This window comes from Sciurus vulgaris (genome assembly GCF_902686455.1).
Source record: "Sciurus vulgaris genome assembly, chromosome: 2".
In the NCBI taxonomy this organism is placed as follows: Eukaryota; Metazoa; Chordata; class Mammalia; order Rodentia; family Sciuridae; genus Sciurus; species Sciurus vulgaris.
The window spans coordinates 64,334,149-64,350,182 of NC_136462.1; the positions used below are offsets into that span (position 1 = coordinate 64,334,149).

The 16,034-nt window shown below is 34.1% G+C and overlaps 1 protein-coding gene across 2 annotated transcripts in view; it reads right to left on the minus strand.

Moving 5' to 3' along the window:
- The window catches only part of TTC6 (tetratricopeptide repeat domain 6), a 204,643-nt gene that overhangs the window by 64,402 nt on the left and 124,207 nt on the right, over positions 1-16,034 (minus strand). For both annotated transcript variants that reach the window (XM_079119380.1, XM_079119381.1), the window contains 4 exons: positions 14,756-15,212; positions 14,330-14,459; positions 13,124-13,296; positions 11,456-11,592 (listed from right to left, as the gene is read on the minus strand). In XM_079119380.1, coding sequence (XP_078975506.1) covers positions 11,456-11,592; positions 13,124-13,296; positions 14,330-14,459; positions 14,756-15,212 — 897 coding nt within the window. The remainder of the gene's footprint in view (positions 1-11,455; positions 11,593-13,123; positions 13,297-14,329; positions 14,460-14,755; positions 15,213-16,034) is intronic.

Sequence of the window (16,034 nt, forward strand, 5' to 3'; positions counted from 1 at the left end):
AAAATAAAAATAAATATAAACCCTTATTTATTAGAAAATACATAAAACTTTTCTTTCTCTTACATAATTTTTTAATTTTTATTAGTGCATTATAGTCATACACAATATTGGGGCTTATGTTGACATAAATTATACAAACTTGGAAGATAATTTTTGCCGATTCTGTCCCCAGTATTTCCCTTTTCTCTCCCTTCTTCCTCCTCCTGTTCATTTTCTGCTACCTTACTGGTCTTTATTTATGGATAGTTTTTTAAAAGTAGTGCATGATAGATACACAGAAAGGTGAAATTTACTGTCAGTTTTATTCCATTCTTCCCTTTTCCTGTGCCTCCTCCATTCCCCTACATCCCCTTTCTCTGCTGCCCTGATCTCACCTCTATCTTCATGGGATTCCCCTATATCCTTTTTCTTTTCTTTTCTTTTCCTTATTTCATTCTACCGTCCACATATGCAAGAAAATATTCAACCCTTGTCTTGCTGGGATGGATTACTTCAGTTAGCATGATGTTCTCCAGTTCCATCCATTTACCAGAAAGCGCCATACTTTCATTCTTCCTTATGGCTAAATAAAACTCCATTATGTATACATACCAAATTTTCTTTATCCATTTGTCTGATGATGGGCATATAGGCTGGTTCCATAACTTGGCTATTGCAAATTGCACTGCTATAAACATTGATGTGACTATATCCCTACAGCATGCTAATTTTAGATCTTCTGGATACATACCAAGAACTAGGATAGTTGGGTTATATGGTAGTGCCATTCAGAAAATAAATAAATAAAACATTTCTTAAAGGTGGGGTAAAAGAAATATCTTCCTCCATGGGTAAATTAACTTGGGTCTGAAGATATGATTACTGCTTTTGAAAGAATTTTGGTTGGATTCAAGCTGGGATAACTTTAGAAGTGAGTCATTTCTAATGTTCAAAAAAGAAAAAAACAACACAGAAGACCCATTTCCTAAACAAAAACCAGAATATAATTTATTTTAAGAAAGTATTCAAATATTGAAATCAAATTCTGATGAAAAACCTAGATAGCTGTCTTACTATGAATATAGATTAAAAGTTTTTGTCAGATGCAGTGTCATATACCTGTGATCCAGGGACTCAGGAGGCTGAGGCAGGAGGATTGCAAGTTTTAGGCCAGCCTTAGCAACTTAATGAGGCCCTAAGAAACTTAGGAGACACTGTCTTAAAATAAAAAATAAAAAAGGCTGGGAATGTAACACAGTGGTTCAATTCTCAGAACAAAAATTTTAAAAAAAAAAAACTTTTTTTATAAAGAAAGTGAAACAAAGAAAATTTGGTATAATTATATAATATTCCTTCTAAAAATATATGCTGGCCATGAGGCATTTAACCCTCAAAATTAGGAAACCTATTAATATAAGTATTTATAATTAGATTGCAGGAAAAATAAATTCTAAATAGAAACAAAAGGATATTCCATTGAAATAATTAAAGAATAAATGGCTCAAATATTACACCATTGCATTTTATGGTAAATCTCAAAGGCATTTTTATTAAATTCAAAAAGTGAAGATTTCCTTCATCATGTTAGCTTTGGACCAGGCTTCCTTAACAAGACTCCTGAAGTGCAAGATATGAAAGCAAGGATCAATAAATGGGACGGATTCAAACTAAAAAACTTTTTCTCAGCGAAGAATACAATCAATAATGAGAAAAGAGAGCCTATAGAGTGGGAGAAAATATTTTCCACAAGCACTTCAGATACAGCACTAATCTCCAAAATTTATAAAGAACGTACAAAACTTTACACTAAAAATACAAAGAACCCAGTAAATAAATGGGCTAAGGAACTGGACTGGCATTTTACAGAAGAAGATATACAGGCAATTAACAAATATATGAAAAAGTGTTCAATATCTCTAGTAATTAGAGAAATGCAAATTAAAACTACCCTAAGATTTTATCTTACTCCAATTAGAATGGCTATTATCAAGAAAACAAGCAATAATAGATGTTGGCGTGGATGTGGGGGAAAAGGCACACTCATACATTGCTGGTGGAGTTGCAAACTGGTTTAGTCACTCTGGAAAGCAGTAGGGAGATTCCTCAGAAAACTTGGAATGGACCCACCTCTTGACTCAGTTATCCCACTCCTCAGTTTATACCCAAAGGACTTAAAATCAGCATACTACAGTAAAACAGCCACATCAGTGTTTATAGCAGTTCAACTCACAAAAGCTAGGTTATGGAACCAACCTAGATGCCCTCCAATAGATGAATGGATAAAGAAACGGTGATATATATATACACAGTGGAATATTACTCAGCCATAAAAAAGAAAAAATTTATGGCATTTGCAGATAAATGGATGGCATTGGAGAATATCATGCTAAGTTAAATAAGCCAATCCCCCAAAACCAAAGGCTGAATGTTTTTTTCTGATAAGTGGATGATGATAGATAATGGGGATGGAGGGGATGAGGGTGTGAGAGAAGAATGGATAACTTTAGATTATATAGAGGAAAATGAGATGGGGAGGGGCAAGGGTATGAAAGATGGTGGAATGAGACAGTCATCATTACCCTATGGATATGTATGATTACATGAATGGTGTGAATCTACATCATGTACAACCATAGAAATGAAAAGTTGTACCCCATTTGTGTGCAATGAATCAAAATGCAATCTGTAAAAATAAAAAATAAATTAAAAATTTAAAAAAATTCCTATTATCACTAAAATTATTAAACCAAAATCAATGCAATAATAAAAAGAGTTGGGAGAATAACAAAAATCACAGGGTATGAAACTCAGTTCCATTCTTCCATAAAAGTTCTGTATAATTTTGCAAAAATTGTGAACATCAATTCAAGTCCTGAAAGAACATGGTTGCAACCAAGAATCCTATACCCAGCAAAACTAACCTTCAGATTTGAAGATGAAATAAAATCCTTCCATGATAAATAAAAGTTAAGAAAATTTACAAATTCTGTATCCTGCGCCACAAAATATTCTCAGCAAAATATTCCATGAGGAGGAAATGGAAAACAACAATATAGGACAACAAAGGGAGGAACTACCTTAAAGGAAAAACCAATCAAATGAGAAACCAAGTCAAATTAAAAACCAAAAATAAGCCCAAATGACTGGAAATACAAATCATATCTCAATAATAACCCTGAACATTAATGGCCTAAACTCATTAATCAAAAGACATAGACTGGCAGAATGGATTAAAAAGAAAGACCCAACAATATGCTGCCTTCAATAGACTCATCTCATGGTTAAGGACATCCACAGACTAAAGGTGAAAGATGGGAAAAAACCTACCACACACACAAACTCAGTAAAAAAGCTGTGGTTTCCATCCTCATTTCAGATAAAGTGGATTGAAGCCAAAGTTAGAAGGGATAAAGAAAGACATTTCATACTACTTAAGGGAACCATAAATCAGGAAGACATAATGATTGTAAATATTTATGCCCCAAACAATGGTGCATCCACGTACAGCAAACAAATCCTTCTCAATGCCAGGAATCAAATAGACCACAATACAATAATTCTAGGTTACTTTAACACATCACTGTCACCACTGGATAGATCTTCCAAATAAAAACTAAACAAAGAAACCATAGAACTCAATAACACAATCAATAATTTAGTCTTAACAGACATATACAGAATATTGCATCCATCAACAAGTGAATTCACTTTCTTCTCAGCAGCACATGGAACCTTCTCGAATATAGACCATATGTTATGCCACAAAGCAGCCCTTAGGAAATGCAAAAAAATAGAGATACTACCTTGTGTTCTATCAGATCATAATGGAATGATATTAGAAATCAATGACAAAATAAAAAATAAAATTACTCCAACATCTGGAGACTAAATAATATGCTATCGAATGAAGCATGGATAACAGAAAACACCAGGGAGGAGATAAAAAAAAATTCTTAGAGGTAAATGAGAACAATGATACAACATATCAAAATCTCTGGGACACTATGAAAGTAGTACTGAGAGGAAAATTCATTGCATGGAGCACATTCCAGAAAAGAATGAAAAGTCAACAACTAAATGACCTAACATTATAGCTCAAAGTCCTAAAAAAAGAACAGAACAACACCAAAAGTAGTAGAAGACAGGAAATAATTAAAATCAGAGCTGAAATCAATGAAATCGAAACAAAAGAAACAATTCAAAAAATTGACAAAACAAAAAGTTGGTTCTTTGAAAAAGCAAACAAAATAGACAAACCCTTAGCCACACTAACAAAGAGAAGGATAGAGAAAACTCAAATTAATAAAATTCATGATGAAAAAGGAAATATCATGACAGACACCCCTGAAATACATAACATAATGAGAAGCTACTTTGAATATATATATATTTCCAACAAAATAGAGAATACCAAAGACATCGACAAATTTCTAGAGACATGATCCTCCCAAACTTAACCAGGAGGACATACACAATTTAAACAGATCAATATCAAGCAATGAAATAGAAGAAGCTATCAAAAGCCTACCAACCAAGAAAAGCCCAGGACCAGACGGATTCTCAGCCAAGTTCTATAAGACCTTGAAAGAAGAGCTCATTCCAATAATTCTCAAAGTATTCCAGGAAATAGAAAAGGAGGGAACCCTACCAAACTCATTCTATGAAGCTAATATCACCCTCATACCCAAACCAGACAAAGACACATCAAGGAAAAAAAATTTTTTAGACCAATATCCTTGATGAATATAGATGCAAAAATTCTTAACAAAATCCTGGCAAACTACATCCAAAAACATATTAAGAAGATAGTGCACCATGATCAAATGGGGTTTATCCCAGATGCAAGGTTGGTTCAACATCCGTAAATCAATACATGTAATAGATTTAAGGATAAGAATCATATGGTTATTTCAAATGATGCAGAAAAAGCATTCAACAAAATACAACACCCCTTCATGCTCAAAACATGAGAAAAAAATAGGAATAGTAGGAACATTCCTCTACATTGTAAAGGCTATTTATGCTAAGCCTAGAGTCAACATTTTTCTTTTTTTTTTTTTTTTTGGCTGATTTTTTTTATAATGTATTTTTTTATTGTAAACAAATGGGATACATGTTGTTTCTCTGTTTGTACATGGAGTAAAGGCATACCATTTGTGTAATCATAAATTTACATAGAGTAATGTTGTTTGATTCATTCTGTTATTTTTCCCCTTCCCCCCACCCCTCCCACCCCTCTTTTCCCTCTATACAGTCCTTCCTTCCTCCATACTTGCCCCCTTCCCTAACCCTAACTCTAACCCTAACACTAACCCTTCCCTCCAACCATTATGTGTCATCATCCACTTATTAGCGATATCATTCGTCCTTTGGCTTTTTGAGATTGGCTTATCTCACTTAGCATGATATTCTCCAATTTCATCCATTTGCCTGCAAATGCCATAATTTTATCATTCTTCATGGAGGAGTAATATTCCATTTATATATATACCACAGTTTCTTTATCCATTCATCAATTGAAGGACATCTAGGTTGGTTACACAGTCTGGCTATTGTGAATTGAGCAGCTATGAACATTGATGTGGCTGTATCTCTGTAGTATGCTGATTTTAAGTCCTTTGGGTATAGGCCAAGGAGTGGGATAGCTGGGTCAAATGGTGGTTCCATTCCAAGTTTTCTAAGGAATCTCCACACTGCTTTCCAGAGTGGCTGCACTAATTTGCAGCCCCACCAGCAATGTATGAGTGTACCTTTCTCCCCACATCCTCTCCAACACCTGTTGTTGCTTGTATTCTTGATAATTGCCATTCTAATTGGGGTGAGATGGAATCTTAGGGTGGTTTTGATTTGCATTTCTCTTATTACTAGAGATGTTGAACATTTTTCATATATCTGTTGATTGCTTGTAGATCTTCTTCTGTGAAGTGTCTATTCATTTCCTTAGCCCATTTGTCGACTGGATTATTTGTATTCTTGGAGTAGAGTTTTTTGAGTTCTTTATAGATTCTGGAGATTAGTGCTCTATCTGAAGTATGATTGGCAAAGATATTCTCCCACTCTGTAGGCTCTTTCTTCGCATTGCTGATAGTTTCCTTTGCTGAGAGAAAGCTTTTTAGTTTGAATCTATCCCAGTGGTTGATTCTAGCTTTTATTTCTTGTGCTATGGGAGTCCTGTTAAGGAAGTCTGGTCCTAAGCCAACATGTTGAAGATCTGGACCTACTTTTTCTTCTATAAGATGCAGGGTCTCTGGTCTGATTCCAAGGTCCTTAATCCATTTTGAGTTTAGTTTCATGCATGGTGAGAGATATGGGTTTAGTTCCATTCTGTTGCATATGGATTTCCAATTCTCCCAGCACCATTTGTTGAAGAGGCTATCTTTTCTCCATTGCATATTGTTGGCACCTTTGTCTAGTATCAACATCTTTCTTAATGGAGAAAAACTGAAAGAATTCCCTTTAAAAACTGGAACAAGACAGGGATGCCCTCTTTCACCATTTCTATTCAACATCATCCTTGAAACACTAGCCAGAGCAATTAGACAGACTAAAGAAATTAAAGGGATACAAATAGGAAAAGAGGAACTCAAGCTGTCACTATTTGCTGATGACATGATTCCCTAATTAGAGGATCCAAAAATACTCCACCAGAAAACTTCTAGACCTCAAAAATGAATTCAGCAAATAGCAGGATATAAAGTCAACACACATAAATCTAAAGCATTTTTATACATAAGCATCTATGAAATATCTGAAAGGGAAATGAGGAAAACAACTCCATTTCCAATAGCCTCAAAAAAAAGATGAAATACTTGGGAATCAATCAAACCAAAGAGGTGAAAGATCGCTACAATGAAAACTTCAAAACATTAAAGAAAGGAATTGAAGAAGACCTTAGGAGATGGAAAGATCTCCCATGTTCTTGGATAGGCAGAATTAATATTATCAAAATGGCCATACTTCCAAAGGTACTACACAGATTTATTGCAATTCCAATTAAAATCCATATGACATTTCTCATAGAAACAGAAAAAGCAATCATGAAATTCATCTGGAAGAACAAAAGACCCAGAATAGCCAAAGCAATCCTGGGCTGGAAGAAAGATGCAGGAGGTATCACAATACCAGACTTTAACTCTACTATAGAGCAATAGTAACAAAAGCAGCATGGTATTGGCACCAAAATAGACAAGAAGATCAGTGGTACAGGATAGAAGACAAGGAGACATACCCACATCAGTATAGTAACCTCATACTAGACAAAGGTGCCAAAAACACACAATGGAGAAAAGATAGCCTGTTCAACAAATGGTGCTGGGAAACTGGAAATCCATATGCAGTAAAATGAAATTAAACCCCTATCTCTCACCCTGTTCAAAACTCAACTCAAAATGGATCAAGGATCTAGGAATTAGATCTGAGACCCTTCATCAAACAGAAGAAAAATTAGGCCCAAATCTCCATCACATTGGCTTAAGACCAGACTTCCTTAACAAGACCCCCATAGGGCAAGGAATAAAAACAAGAATCAAAAAATGGGATAGATTCAAACTAAAAAGTTTTTTTCTCAGCACAGGAAACAATAATGTGAAGAGAGAGCCTACAGAGTAGGAGAAAATATTTACCACACACACTTCAGAGTACTCATCTCCAAAGTTTATAAAGAACTTAAAAAACTTTACACACAAAATATAAAGAACCCAATCAATAAATAGGCTAAGGAAATGGGCAGACACTTCACAGAAGAAGATATACAGGTGATCAACAAATGTATGAAAAAGTGCTCATCATCCCTAGTAATTAGACAAATGCAAATTAAAACCACCCTAAGATTTCATCTAACTCCAATTAGAATGACTACTATCAAGAACACAAGCAATAATAAGTGTTGGTGTGGATGTGGGGGAAAAGGTACACTTATACATTGCTGGTGGAGTTGCAAATTAGTGCAGTCACTCTGGAAAGCAGTGTGGAGATTCCTCAGAAAACTTGGAATGGACCCACCTTTTGACCCAGCTATCCCACTCCTTGGTTTATACCCTAAGGACTTAAAATCAGCATACTACAGTAACAGTCAAATCAATGTTTACAGCAGCTCAATTCACAGTAGCTAGATTATGGAACCAACCTAGATGCCTTTCAATTGATGAATGGATAAAGAAACTGTGATATATATATAAGAATAAAATTATGGCACTTGCTGGTAAATGGATGAAGTTGGAAAATATCAAGCTAAGTGAAATAGGCCAATCCCCCAAAACTAAAGGCCAAGTGTTCTCTCTGATAAGTGGATGACAATATATAACAAGAGGGGATGGTGGGGGTGGGGGGAAAAGAAGAATGAAGGAACTTTGGATGGTGTCGAGGAAAATGGGGTGGAAGGGGGTGGAGAACAGAAAGATAGTAGAATGAAACAGACAGTATTACCCTATGTACATGTATGATGACATGAATGGTGTGAATCTACATTATGTACAACCATAGAAATGAAAAGTTGTACCCCATTTGTGTACAATGAATGAAAAAGCAGTCTGCAAAAATAAATAATACTTTAATAAAAAAATAAATAAAACACTAATGAAACTAGGGATAGTAGCAACATACCTCAACATTGTAAAAGCTATATACAACAAACACACGGCCAATATCATTCTAAGTGGAGAAAAACTCAAAGAATTCCCTCTAAAAAGTAGAACAAGACAGGGATGCCCTCTTTCACCATTTCTGTTCAACACAGTCCTTGAAACTCCAGTCAGAGCAATTAGGCAAAAGAAGAAAATTAAAGGGACAAGTAGGAAAAGAAGAGCTCAAACTATATCTATTTGCCAACAACATGATCCTATATTTAGAAGACCCAAAAAACTCCAGAAATTGTCTAGAAATCATAAATGAATTTAGCAAAATAGCAGAATACAAAATTACACCCATAAATCAATGGTGTTCCTGTACACCAATGATGAATCAACTGGAAGAGAAACTAGGAAAACTACCCCATTCACAATAATCTCAAAAATAAATTCTTGGGAATCAATCCAACAAAAGAGGTGAAAGACCTCTACAATTAAAACTACAGAACACTAAAGAAAGAAATTGAAGATTTTAGAAATTGGAAAGATCTCCCATGTTCTTGGGTAGGCAGAATTAATATTGTCAATCTGTCCATACTATCAAAAGTGTTATCAGATTTAATGCAATTCCTATTAAAATCCCAATGATATTCTTCATAGAAATAGAAAAAGCAGTCATGAAATTCATTTGGAAAAATAAGAGGCCCAGAATAGACAAAGCAATCCTTAGCAAGAAAAGTGAGGCAGGAGGCATCACAATAACAGATCTTAAATCATACTACAGAGCTATAGTAACAAAAACAGCATGGTATTGACACCAAAACAGGCATGCTAAGTGAAATAAGTCAAGCCCAAAAAACCAAAGGCCGAATGTTTTCTCTGATAAGTGGGTGACACTATATAACAAGGGAGGGGTGATGCGGGGAAGAGAAGAATGAAGGAACTTTGGATGGTGTAGAGGAAAATGGGGTAGGAGGGAGTGGGGAACGGAAAACAAAACAGGCATGAAGACCTACGGTACAAAATAGAAGACACAGAGACAAACCCACATAAAAACAGTTGTGTCATACTAGACAAAGGCACCATAAACATACATTGGAGAAAAGATAGCCACTTCAACTAATGGTCGAGATATATACATAACATTTGTTTATATATATATATATATGTATGTATATATAAATAATAATATTGTACCCATATATGCACACAAGTATTATTCTGAAACACATAGATTTTAATGAGCTATAACAAACACATACAGTTCACATAAAAATTGAGAATAACTTAAAAAATAGACAAGATTAACAGAAGAAAAATAGTGAAAGGACAATAGATATGTTTTCAGCTCAATCCTACAAAAATTCAACTTAATATAATAGTGCCAATCATTTTAATTTATCAGACTAAAATTTTAAATGATTATAAAAATACTCAGGATAGGCAAAAACTTTCCTATATAACATAAAAAGCATGAATCTTAAAGAAAAAAACCTGATATATCAGACCATTTTACAATTAAGAACTCTTTATCAAAAGACAATATTTAAAGAGTACAATGACAATCAAGAATGGGAAAAAATATTTGCTATAAATATAACCAACAAAAGGCCCCTATCAAGAAAACACAAGAACTTTTAGAAATTAATGAGAAAGAAGCAAAGTGGAAATCTAATAGTTAATAAATATATGAAAAATGTGCCATCATGTTAGTAATGAAGAAAATGAAAACTTAGATCCAAGAGGGTCATACTACATGCGCACAGAAGGATGACTAATATAAATATGAAAGTCACATAATAATACTAACTACTTGTGTGGAACCCATATATACTTCTGATAGTATAACCATTTTGGAAAACCAACTGAACCCCAAAGTTGCACATCTGCAAACACTATCAACCAGACATTTTATATACAACAGAAATATGTCATGGTAGTACCAGTGGCATGCACAAGAATGTTCAAGGGAACAATACTCATCATTGAAAGCTGGACTCAAAAATCCATCACCAGTTAAATGGATAAATGAATTGTAATGTATGGAAGCCAGAGCCTCATGATATGTGCACCATATTCAGTGAAAGAAGCTAGACCTGAAAGAACACTATCATATCACTCCATTTATGTAACACTCAAAAAATAGGCAAACCCGAACTAAGAATATTTAGAGATGCACAGTTGTGTGCTGTGACTATAAAAAAACTACACGCGAGTGATTAAAATAAGAGTGGGGACATTGTTTCCCCTCTGAGGGAGGCAAAGATTCAGAAGTTTCCAGAGAGCTGAAGATGTCTTCTTGACTTGGTGATGGTACAGGGATATTCACATGGTGATTAATCATTAAGGCGAACATTTCCCTTTCATTTGCTTTTCTGGATGCATGCTTTACTGAATGACTAGGGCACAATGAATGAATGAACGAGGGCACCAATAAAAAAATTGTAAGGGAAGAGATGAGGAGGCCTAACTATATGCACATTTTATACCTCTTCAAAACAGAGTTCAGTTTAAAGGAAAACAACAAAATGAGAACTGTATTATGTGCAATAAAGTTGAAAGAAAAGTTTAATATACAAGACAGTAATATTTTACAAAAAATATATATAAACCATTCTTTTTATTCAAAGGATATGTTTGAAAAGGGAATTTGAGAAAGAAAAATATAGGAATTTGAGAAAATATGGTCAATGCTTTAGAAATTTACAATGTAACTAGTATTTAGGAAGTACAAATAAAATAATTCAATTGTTATTTATGCCTATTGAATTAAGTTATTCACTACCATCAGGTGGCACTGGAATTGATTGTTTATACAGGGTTATTGGATGTATTTCAAGCAATCTTCTTTCCTAAAAGTATATTTCAAAGAATAATAATTTCAAAAACAACACACCTAAAGTAATTCTTACCTTGCTTGCAAATTTTTGGGCTCTATATTTAACAAAGTTGTAAAATCCTGTATGGCTGAAATCCAATTTTCATTTTCATAGAAAAACATTCCACGTTTCAACAATGCATCTACTCTTTGGGGATCATGAAAAATACACTACAGGGGCATGGAGAGGTATATAAACATGTTACATGCTTTAAGAAACCATATACATAGCCACATAGCAAATTCAGATTACATATAAGAAAACCACTTTGAGATGCCAAAATTTCCACATTTACACTTAACAACTGTATTAAGAAACCCATCCATCATCTTGAAAGGTAATATCTTCTGAGATTAAAAAAAGAAACAGCATGTATAAGAAGCCAAGGCTTTTGCCCAACAAAATTTTTACTGATAATAATTCTTAAATGCATTATTCAACTAGAAATTGGGTCACGTTGTATCTCTCACAGCATTTTATCCTAATTAAAGATGAAGTATATTAGGCTACATCAATGCTGATTCAATCAAACCAAATATGGATTAATCTACTCTCTAAAATGATGGGAAAAAATTAATTGGTGGTAGCTCGGTTCGTTCATTTCACTTAGACATACAAAGCCATAGGGGGACAAACTAAATTATTATGTGCTCGGTTGTAAAGTTCTTCAGCTAGGAACAACTGAAGCACAAAAGTTACCATGATTTTAAAAGAGAATAGGAACAAGACACTAAAGATTTTGAAACCTCCTGGTGTTGTATTAATCTATTTTTAAAGTATGGTGCCAGGGAGAGGAATGGAATCAATAATCTAATCATTTCAACATCTTCAAAGGGATTATTGGTCACTTCTAAACCAGAAGTTATAAAACTTGTGCTCCTCAAGCAGAAGAGTGTCAAGGCAGTGACTAAACCACCAGAGATGGATTAAGAAATGGGGCAGCTGGGAATATGGTAAGTTAAATTACTTAAGTTCTTCTAAATTCTCAGTTCTACTAAGGACAAAGAATTTGAAATTAAAAACCAGAAGATCAGAGTTATATATTTTTCTGGAGTCAGGAGAATATTTTACCTTGCCTCTATAGCCACAAAGTATGGTTCAGCTAAGAGCCCACTTCCTCAAGGAAATTCTCTGACATCCTCAGCCAAATATACATATTCTCCTGCTGCCCTTATTTCCATCCAGCATCCTTCGTAATTTGTTATTATGTATTCATGTACGTGTTTATATCTGTCCTTGAAACTATAAACTCTATATAAGCAGAAAATGTCTATTTTATTCACCAACATTTACCCACTGCATTATCCAGTGCCTTAGTTGATAAATATTTGTGAGTTAATGAATGAATGAATAAAACAGTGACTATAGCTTCTTTGAGAGCAGGTAGATTCCCCCTGCAAAAGAGAATAAGTTATTAAAAAGTAGAAAATAATTTTCTCTATTGTCTGAAGGTAAGAAGCAACTTCTTTAACTGCTGTTTCAAGTTCAAGAAGGGAAATCCATTCACCAATAATTTTTGAAAAATCATTGAAATATTAACATCAATGCCAATAATGAAAGCTCTAGTTCATAACCTGTAATAAATTAATTTTGATTATATAAAATATATGAAAAGGCTTTCAAAAACTTGTTATACTACGAGCACAAGAATATCATGATCTAAAATATATAAATGGCAGCAACATATGTAATAAAGCTTACTTTAGAAAAGTCATCAATGGCCAGTACTCTGTTTGCGTTTTCATGCATCTCACCCCTTCTGAAATAGCTATCAGCATCTGTGGGCCTGCACTTAATTGCCTGGGTGTAATTTAGAATTGCCAAAGCGATGTTTTCTTTTTTCTTGAAAATTTCCGCCTTTGACAAATAAGCCTCTAAAGAAGAGTAGAAGGTAAAATTAAGTGTTACAATTCTTCAATTAAGAATAAAAATTTTAAAACTTTATTATCTCTCTAAACGTGTGATTTAAAAAAATAATTATATATGTGTGTGGGTTGGGAGTGGTGTTGGGGAGGGGTTGACCACTGAGCTGCATCTGCAGCCCTTTTACTTTGAGACAGGAGCTCACTGAGGTGCCCAGGCATGCCTCAAACTTGTGATCCTCCTGCCTCAGCCTCCTGAGTCACAGGGATTAAAGTCATGTGCTACCACACCTAGAAAAAAAATATGGTTCTAAAATAATTTTCTTTTATATTTTCTTAATCATTTTATTTATTTTTTTAAAAATTTCAGCAAAGCCAAATTTGTCCTCAAAAGTTGGATAAATACTCACTTGAGGTTAAAAGTACTCCCTCAATTTGAAAGTGACAAAAATTGCCAATTTACCTTTTACCTTTTTTTATGTCTAAAATGTTTCGTACTCTTTTCAGTGATTATAGTAAAAAGTTAGGTTTTGACAGCACAAAATTTTATGAGCTTTTAGCAGAGATTAACATAGATCATTAAACAATTGTTAAGCTCATATTGAACCCTGAGTTATGTCTGGGTACTGGGGTACAAAGAAAAGTGTCATTTCTAGGCTGTTCCATGTCTGGTGGTTCGAGAGAGTTAGAAGAGGGTACATAGGGCAAACATACAGATTTGATCCAAGAAGTCCCAGCAATACTATGACTCTGAACCAGATTTTTGGTTAAGAAAAGATTTGGGGATCATTTATAAAACTAAAACTTCTAAGTTCATATACTTCTTGTGAGATAAGCAGTAAGGAATCAATTCAAGGACATGACTATTTCAAACCATGATGAGTATTTGGAAAACAATTCAGAGTAAAAAAAAGTTAACTGAGGAAAATCACATCCATTTCTGCAAAATGTATATCTATTGATTTATGTATCTTTATAATAACAGTAAATGACAAAAAGTGAGATAATAATACAGGTAAAATAACTGTCTACACAGACAACCCACCTGCATTATTTTTATTGTATTTATTTATATAATTCAAGTCATCCAAAGCATCATTAATTCTGTCTTGGAAAAGATAAATGAAATGTCGGTGCCAATAGGCATTGAGAAGCATTGGCTCCAAAAGTATAGCCTAGAAAACATATGCATAAATTTGATTAAAGTTGATTTGCTAAAAACAGGTACCTTATCAAATAAAATTTTCAAGCACCATCAATCCCAATTGCTTTGTGTGTATATAATATAAAATAAAGCATTCCAATCTGACAAAAATAGTGTTTTAATGCTAATTATTTGAAAATGCCAATAATTGCATTTTCGCAATCTCACATACTATATAATTAGTCATTATTGAAAACTCCAGTAAAAATTACCATATAATCAAAAACAATGCAAGTGGTATTGTTCTTTTTATTTTAAAAAACTTACTTCCTGTAAATCACTCATGGCACTCTGTAACATTCCCAGATGCCTATAAATAGCTCCACGCCTGCAATATGCAACTGCAGGAAGCATCTTCTTATTATTTATTTGCTCAGTCAAGGTTTCCACTTCGGATTTACAATGCTCAATGACCTTTGATGGAAGATCACATCCCAAAAAATCACTTAATTCTAGTTTTGGTGGTTCTTCAACTTTTTCAGGAAGCTCCTTTTCAACAGAAGTTTTAACATCTGGTGGGGATTCTTTTGGAAGCTTATTTGTAATGAATATATCAGCAACCCATGTTCGAAAATCAGTATTTCTTGGTATTCCTCCCTTACTTTCCACAAATTTATCAAAATCTAACTTCAAAGGTAAGCTGGGACACCGTAATTGACGTTCATATAATGGAACTCTGAGAAAATATTTCTTTTCTCCAGGAAGTACTCCATGAGATGATGATCTAGTTTTAAAAAGAATATTTTTTTTTAAAATTACAGAAGCATAATTATCTTTCTGATCAACAAATCAACTCAGTCACACACAAATTATTATTTTTCTATTATCAAAATAAAATTATATGCTAATTTTATGCAACACAAGTCTGCTTTTTTATTCATTAAAATTGTAACAAAGAATGAAGAATTTCTCAAGTTTATAAAGGCAAAAGTCTATTGTTAAAGAGTATTGAAATAATGTGGACAGCATTCCTTTCAGATTTAATTTACACCACCACCTCACCCTCCACCAGAGCAATTAAAAGGAAGGAGATTTTAATAACCATTCTAACAGGAATAAAGTGATATCTGATAGTGGTTTTAATTTGTATTTCCCTGATAAATTTTTTTTCATGTATCTACTGGCCATTTGTATGTCTTCTTTCGAGTAATGTGTATACAGGTCCTTTGGTCATTTTTCAACCAGTCTGTTTTCTTGCTATTAAGGAAGTCAACATGATGTGCTATACCGCCTCAGAGCACAATGGAACCCACAAGGAACAGGAACCAGGACTAGGGGATTTGCAGCATCATCCAACTGAACAGGTAGGACCCGGATTCATTAGTGGTAGCCCACCTGACTTCCCCATAGGGGCCTAAGTAGGTGGAAGAGAGGTTTGATCAACCTCTGAGGGTCCTCAGTAACCTCCAAAAGGAGTTGGAGCAGAAAAGGACCTCAGCAGTCACCTGAGTAGTCTCTGTTCAGGGTCAAGGAGCAGAAGGGAAACTGCGATTCCCTTTTTAATTGTGGAACTTTTGGGATTTGGGTAGTATAGAAATTTTACTCT